Here is a 7,571-nt window from a genome sequence, read left to right on the forward strand (position 1 = left end):
GATGATATTACTGTCTCCCCTCCTATGCTATTTCATATGATATCTATTATGCTTCTATATTGATGTTGATCATGCTTTACATACTCAGTACATTCTTCGTACTGACGTCCTTTTGTTTGTGGACGCTGCGTCATGCCCGCAGGTGCACAGGGAGACAGACTTGATCCATAGCTGTTTATTCAGAGATTGCATAGCAGAGCTCCATTTCTTTCGGAGCCGTAGCTTTTGGGTACTTATTCTTTTGTGTATATAATTATGGGCATAGCGGAGTCCTGTCCCGCTCATACGATATGTCATACTCTTAGAGGCTCGTAGTCATGTGTATGTGGGTAGAGATGTTCGGCCATGTCGGCCCATGTTTTGTATATCTTTTGTTAGCCACGTCGGCCTTGTACTTATGATGTGGCATAGATGCCTATGATATGTTAAACGATGATGGTCGTCTAATGGGATCAATATGATTAACGATAAGAAAAGCACGAATTGACTTATGGTTCACCTAGATGATATGTTATGTACGATAAGGGGGTGCCCGGGTGGGGTAGCACCGGGTGCTCGTCGCGGCCCCCTAGCCGGGTCGTGACAGTACAACACCGTACTCCTCTCCCATCTTTTGACGTTATTCGGTCGATGTTCGAACTTGAGGAAGACAGCCATGGCGAGGACGCCATCCACGACTCCAGGTCGAATGCTGCTCTCGTTTCCCACAATGTTAATCCTCATAATTTTTCTAGTAATGGGCAGTCCAACAATTCTGAGAATGGTTCTAATAATCGAGGAAATTCTCACAATCGCGGAAAGAAGAACAACCACGGTCGCGGCGGCGGAAACCGCAACAGCCACCGCAGTGGCGCAGGAAACGGGCAGAGCAGCGGCGGGGTGATGATAATTCCCTACCTCATATGAGTTTTTGGGTGATGATAATTCCCCATTGAGAATCCATTTGTTGCATGACCAAGCCTCTGCTCCACCAATGCAGCCCCCTCCCTCTCCGGCAACCCACCACCCGAGCTCGCCCACCCCCTCTTCCTCATCATCGACTGCCCAGCAATGCACCCCCACTGCCCCAGCTGCCCGCCAGCTTTTTCCGTCTCCTGCCACTGTCAGCCCCTCCTTCTCCCTCGCTGCCCCACCACGGCAGCAGCTCCCTCCCTGCCAGCCCCCCACTTGTTCATCACATAACTACATGTAGTCAACATGGGATTTTTAAGCCGAACTTGAAATACCATAATCAAGCCTTAAGTGCTACCACTAATTCCATCTCCCCCATTCCCCGGAATCCCGTTGGTGCCCTTAATGACCCGAATTGGAAAAATGCTATGCAAGATGAATATAATGCTTTTATTGATAGTAAGACTTGGGAGTTGGTCCCTCGTCCTCCAAATGCTAATATTATTTGGTCGTTATGGATTTTTCGGCATAAAAAGAAATCTGATGGTTCTTTTGAGAGGCATAAAACCCGTCTTGTAGGTGATGGCAGGTCTCAACGGGAAGGTGTTGATTGTGACGAGACTTTCAATCCGATGGTCGAGCCGGCAACTATCCGTGTGGTTCTTACTATTGCTTTATCTCACTCTTGGCCCATTCACCAACTTGATGGAAAGAATTCTTTCTTACATGGCAATTTGAATGAGACCGTCTATATGTATCAGCCTCTGGGATTCCGGGATCCGGCTCGTCCTGATCATGTCTGTCTCTTGCGTAAGTCTCTTTATGGTTTGAAACAGGCACCACTGGCTTGGTATCAGCATTTTGCTGAATATGTGGCCACCATTGGTTTCTCGCATAGTATATCTGACAACTCTCTCTTCACTTATTGTTGTGGAAAAGATACTGCTTATATTTTGTTATATGTGGATGATATTATTCTAACTGCATCTTCAGACTCTCTCAGACTCGGTATTATGTCCAAGTTAGCTATGGAATTTGCAATGAAAGACGTGGGTCCGTTGAGCTATTTTTTGCGGATTGCTATCTCCTAAGACAAAAATACTCTATTTATGTCTCAGAGTTCTTATGCAGAGGATATTCTTGACAGGGCAGGCATGTCACAATGTAAGCCTTGCCCCACTCGAGTTGACACCAAAGGCAAACTCAGCGCTTCTTCAAGCGCCCCGTATGAGGATCCTACAAAGTATCGTCGTCTGGCAGGTGCTTTGCAATACTTGTCATTGACTCGGTTAGAAATATCATACGCCTTCCAACAGGTTTGCTTGTTTATGCATGATCCCAAAGTCCAGCATATGGAAGCATTAAAATGCATTTTGCGTTACATTCGAAGTACGATTGATTTTGGCACACATTTATACAAAACATCTCCACAGTCGCTACTATCATATACAGATGCTGATTGGGGAGGATGTCCAGACACTCGATGTTCCACATCGGTTTATTGTGTCTATCTTGGGGATAACTTGATTTCTTGGTCTTCTAAGCGTCAACCTACTCTATCTAAATCTAGTGCTGAAGCTTAGTACAGAGGGGTTGCTAATGTTGTCTCTGAATCTTGTTGGATTAGAAATCTGTTGCTTGAACTCAATTGTCCTATTCGTAAAGCAACTTTGGTCTGTTGTGACAATGTGAGATTATCAGATTGCCGACATCTTCACCAAAGGTCTTCCGCGCGTACTCTTTGATGATTTTCGGGACAGTCTAACCTTTCGTAAACCTCCCGCTTCGACTGCGGGGGTGTGTTAGAGTCTGTACATATTTAGTCTCATATATTTTGTAATCTTCTATTTTAGGATAGCATATGTTAGAATCCATTAGTCAAATTATTTCCTAATTTGTAGTCTACAATTATGATGTACATGATGTATATTAACCTATGGAATGAATGAAAATAGACTGGGAAAAATATTCTCTTACATTCAGTTTCAATTTTTAATTAAATCGTTATCTCTTTCTCTCCCCTTCTAATGAGTTTTTAGTTCTTAATCCGATGAGGAGCAGAGGAGGGTGTGCTGTGATTGGCAAATCTAAATTTGACAATGGAAGTGAGATTTTTGGAGATATTCTTGGAGGCCCAATATGCAGTGAGAGGTTGAATTAATTAATTAAAGACTGAAATTTAACACTAAAAACAAAGTGGGATACAGTGAAACTTATTTTTGGGGTCCCTGCTCCCATTTTGGAGTTAATTAAACGATATATTAAAATATTAATTCCACTAACTCTTTAGACTTATAATGCCCCAACAAAAGAAAAGTGGTGCCATTCACCTTTTTGATCTTTTACAAATTTAAAACCAAAAGCATAAATAAGGATTCAATTCTTTAGAATAAATTATTTGTCTTCAATTTCTATCCAAAGCATGCCACTATTTTTAAAGCAAGACAGTACTATATATTTAAATGTTCTATGGTACAACATAGAGAAAGTAAGGCATCATTGCTTCTATGCTTCTTTTCATAGAAAAGAGAAAGAGTGCCAGAGAAAAAGAGAGAATTGCAGATTAATTTAAAAATAAATCTGAACAGGAGATAATGGGGGGTCTCATGCTACTCCAGAAAATTGGTCTTATCTTCCTTCTCATATCTGCATCCCTTTTCTCAACTTCACTTGCAGGTACGTCTATTTGAGGAACCAAAGGAAACTTAACTATAATGATTCACTGCTAGAAATCTGTGAATTTTCCCTGGACGTTCAGTGGGAATGCCATCGGTAATCTGAGATATATGTGGAAATTATAGTTTCTGATGATCATATTCTCGACGGATTCTGTCAAAATGTTCGTGGGGAATACGTGTGTTTAATTTCTCGTAGTGAATTATGTACACGGTCCGTTATTTCATGTGTTAGGTCTTTTTGCTTAGAATCAACAAAGGCAATAATACTATGTATTAGTCTACTATAGGTCTGAAGCTTTTTACCTCCTTTTCAAATCCCGGGAGTATATTAACGTATTCTTGCATTTTTTTGTTTTGTTTAATCTTCTCGTTAAATTTTCTGGTTCTGCAGCTGAATTAATATGGTTTATTAAGCAGCAGCCAAGGCGAAGCTCCTGCATGCATGTAGTGTATTCTTATAAGTTTTCGGTTTTGATTAAGTAAAACATTATTTATAGAATGCTCGTAAATGTATATATATTTTATGTTTATATTTCGTTGATTCATAAAGTGTTAATTCGTTAGACTTTCCACAATATTTTTCTCCTGAGATCAGTAAAATAATTCTGTTAGTGCTAGCCGGCCATGCGATCATTGTCACAAGTCTCTATTTTTTACTCCCCTTTTTGATATTTCTTCCTGCAAAAATAAATAAGGCAAAGTAAAACTAATTAGCACAACTTCAATTTGATGCAGGTCGACAGTCCGTATTTTCAAGTGACTTTGAGCAGAAAGAGCTTGGTGCAACTCATGATGAGGTTTGTATTTAGTCATAAATTTAATTACAGATATTGGGCTGTTCAATAAATTGGAAGTAAGAATATGAGTAATAATAATCAAGAAATTGAAAGTGATTTTTTACTCAAAGTGCTAGCTTGTACTAATTATTTGCTTAATTTGACCAAAGAGTTTGACATATTATGATTTAATTTTCTAACTCTATCTCTCTTCTTTATTAGGATTTTCTATGTTTTTCCTTCATGATCACCACCATGAAGCTGGAAAGTTTCAAATTTGTATATACTTAAAAAAACAAGCTTGAATTGTGTGTCTGTTTTCTTTGTTCTCCTTTAAATTTTCCAGCTTAATCATAGAGTGTTAATTAGAGTACAATTCTATGTAAACAGGAGGAACAATTACGCCATGAAAGGGTTCTTAAAGTGAACACAAAGGATTATGGGAGATATGATCCAACGCCTGCTTTATCCAAACCTCCTTTCAAGCTCATACCAAATTAATCATGTGATTTCGATATGGGTTTGTGGAGATCCTAATATGAGTTGAATAAGATGAATCATCCTAGTGTACTACGTATGTGTTATGCTATGTATGTTTGCAGCTTTATATATAGTACTGTAAGATATACCTATCCTTGTAAACTATGCTTATATTTTTGCATGAGTACTGGATTTAGTTTCTTGTCTGTAATATATACTTTTCCGTGTAATTTATATATAAGAAGAAGAAAAAAAGTTTAGTATCTTCTTGTCTTATTTATCAGATAACCGTTTCGCTATATATATGTTGCTTTAATCTCGTGTTGAAGTTCATGAAATTGGATGCTCATCAATTCTTGATAACGAAATAAGTTTTTTTAGGTGGTGGAGCTAAGAATTTCGACAAGAGAATTAAAAAAGAAAATCTAAAAATAGCATACCTGGGATATAAAGTACAAAACTTATATTTCTCTATGCTTAAAAGAGGATTTAACATTCTATATATATGTTTTAACATTCTATATATATGTTTTACAAAATTTATTTTTACCGCACGGGCTCAACACTTTAGATTATAGTGTATCTATGTGTATGTAGTTGTCTTTGAATACTGATTATATATATATATATATATATATATATATATATATTATGTTCAAAACACGATTAATATAACATTGTAGTTCCGTATCTAAAAATTTATTATATTAATGTTTGCTACGAATACAAAATCGGCAATTTTATTAAAATTTTTTAAAAGAGAAGACTTGTTTAAAAGGAAACTATTTTCCGAGATAAAACAATAGTAATATTTAAGCATCAGTTGATACTTTCAATTTTAATTCGATTAATTTAAAGGTGTAAAATACTTATTATTTTTTTATCAAATTTTGATTTGGATAATTCTAATTCAAATTATTAAATTAATTTTACATGTTTAAAACGAAACAAAGTAGAAATTGATTTTCCATTTAAACGAAAAAATACTATTTTTAAATTTTTGGTAAATATTCTCGTTTTAGCTCATTTTACTTGTCATGTTGTATTTTGCATGTTTTTTTAAGTAAACGTCGATTAGAATTATAATTTGACTAATTTACCTTATTCATTATTTGATCTACATTTGATATATTTTTTTTACGACATTAATCTCTTTTCACATTTATTAGAGTAAGAATAAAAATAAAAAAGTAATTAAATTCTATTTTATTTTAAAATATAAATATTTTAAGTATATTTATTTTAGTGAACATAACAAATAAATGACATGGCAGAATAACAAATACAACAGTTTAATATCTAGATTAGATCTCAGGCTAATATAAAATAAAAATAAAAATAAAATGTATGGTTTGACTATAACTTTTTGAAGAAAAGCAATTTCATTTGCTCCCACTAATATATTGATACGTGGCAATGAATCCATCATTATTGACTTAATGAGATACTTTGGAAATTACATGAATATTGTTTGATTTTTTAATATGGAGTGCACTTTTTTTTTTGACATTATTAATTTGCACTGTTTTAAATACGATTAATATAACATTGTAGTTTGGACTCCGTATCTAAAACTTTAGTATATTAGTGTTTACTACGAATACAAAGTCTGCACTTTTTTTTTACATTATGTTTTTTAATATGAGGTTCACTTTTTTTTTTATATTGCTTGATTTTGTTAATATGAGGTCCACTTTTTTTTTCCAGTGATTTTGGAGATGGTGGGTTCCACTTTTTATTTTATTTTATTTTATTTTATTTATATTACTTGATGTTGTTTAGTATGAGGTCCACCCTTTATGTGGTGCACTTTTTTTTTTTTTTTTGGACATTATTAGTTTATACTATTTTTATGCATATAATATATATGCATATACTATATTCAAAACACGATTAATATAACATTGTCGTTTGTGTTCCGCATCTAAAACTTTATTATATTAGTGTTTGCTACGAATACAAAGCCAGCATTATTCTTTTTAACATTATATTTTTTTTAATATGGAGTTCACTTTTTTTTTTTTTGATATAGATTGATTTTGATAATATAGGGTCCACTTTTTTTCCCATGAGTTTGGAGATGGTGAGTTCCAACGGACGACGAAGCATGGGTCTAAACCCATGCTTTTATATAATTTCTTGTTTTTTTATTTTTATTTTTTATATTGCTTGATGTTGTTTAGTATGGGGCCCACCCTTTTGGACATTATTAGTTTGCACTATTTTTATGCATATAATATATATATATTGTGTTCAAAACACGATTGCTATAACATTATAATTTGTGCTCCGTATTTAAAACTTTATTATATTAGCGTTTGCTACGAATACAAAGTCTGCACTTTTTTTTTTGACATTGTTTATTTTTTTAATATGGGATTCACTTTTTTATATATATATATATATATTGCTTGATTGTGTTAATATGGGATACTATGTTCAAAACACGATTAATATAATATTATAGTTTGTGCTCTGTATTTAAAATTTTATTATATTAGTGAAGGTTGAATCCTATCAATCTTAAAATCTTGGCAGAGTTTCCCCTACAACGAATATCCCTAGAGTATATATTACAATGTCAAGCTTTGTCAACCGCAGAATTTCACGACACAGGTGGAAAGCATTTCCAAACCGGGATTTCTTACGTTCCTTTGGTTCGAATACGCACGTGTCAATGAATCCATCATTATTGACTTAATGAGATACTTTAGAAATTACATGAATATTGTTTGATTTTTTAATA

The 7,571-nt window shown here is 34.6% G+C and overlaps 1 protein-coding gene across 1 annotated transcript; it reads left to right on the plus strand.

Moving 5' to 3' along the window:
• The first annotated feature begins 3,356 nt into the window (after positions 1–3,356).
• On the plus strand, positions 3,357–5,088 carry LOC132600264 (protein CASPARIAN STRIP INTEGRITY FACTOR 1-like). Its single transcript, XM_060313339.1, has 3 exons — positions 3,357–3,567; positions 4,305–4,366; positions 4,736–5,088. Exons 1-3 carry the CDS (start codon positions 3,486–3,488, stop codon positions 4,844–4,846), a joined length of 255 nt encoding a protein of 84 aa, XP_060169322.1. The 5' UTR covers positions 3,357–3,485; the 3' UTR covers positions 4,847–5,088.
• Positions 5,089–7,571: the final 2,483 nt, after the last annotated feature.

The sequence above is a fragment of the Lycium barbarum genome, chromosome 6 (assembly GCF_019175385.1).
Source record: "Lycium barbarum isolate Lr01 chromosome 6, ASM1917538v2, whole genome shotgun sequence".
Taxonomy (NCBI): Eukaryota; Viridiplantae; Streptophyta; class Magnoliopsida; order Solanales; family Solanaceae; genus Lycium; species Lycium barbarum.

Bases quoted from the DNA above. Each gene is read 5' to 3' on its own strand.
- LOC132600264 (XM_060313339.1), top strand. From the start codon at position 3,486: ATGGGGGGTCTCATGCTACTCCAGAAAATTGGTCTTATCTTCCTTCTC. The intron at 3,568-4,304 runs GTACGTCTATTT...AATTTGATGCAG, and splicing joins TTTCTCAACTTCACTTGCAG to GTCGACAGTCCGTATTTTCA. The intron at 4,367-4,735 runs GTTTGTATTTAG...CTATGTAAACAG, and splicing joins TTGGTGCAACTCATGATGAG to GAGGAACAATTACGCCATGA.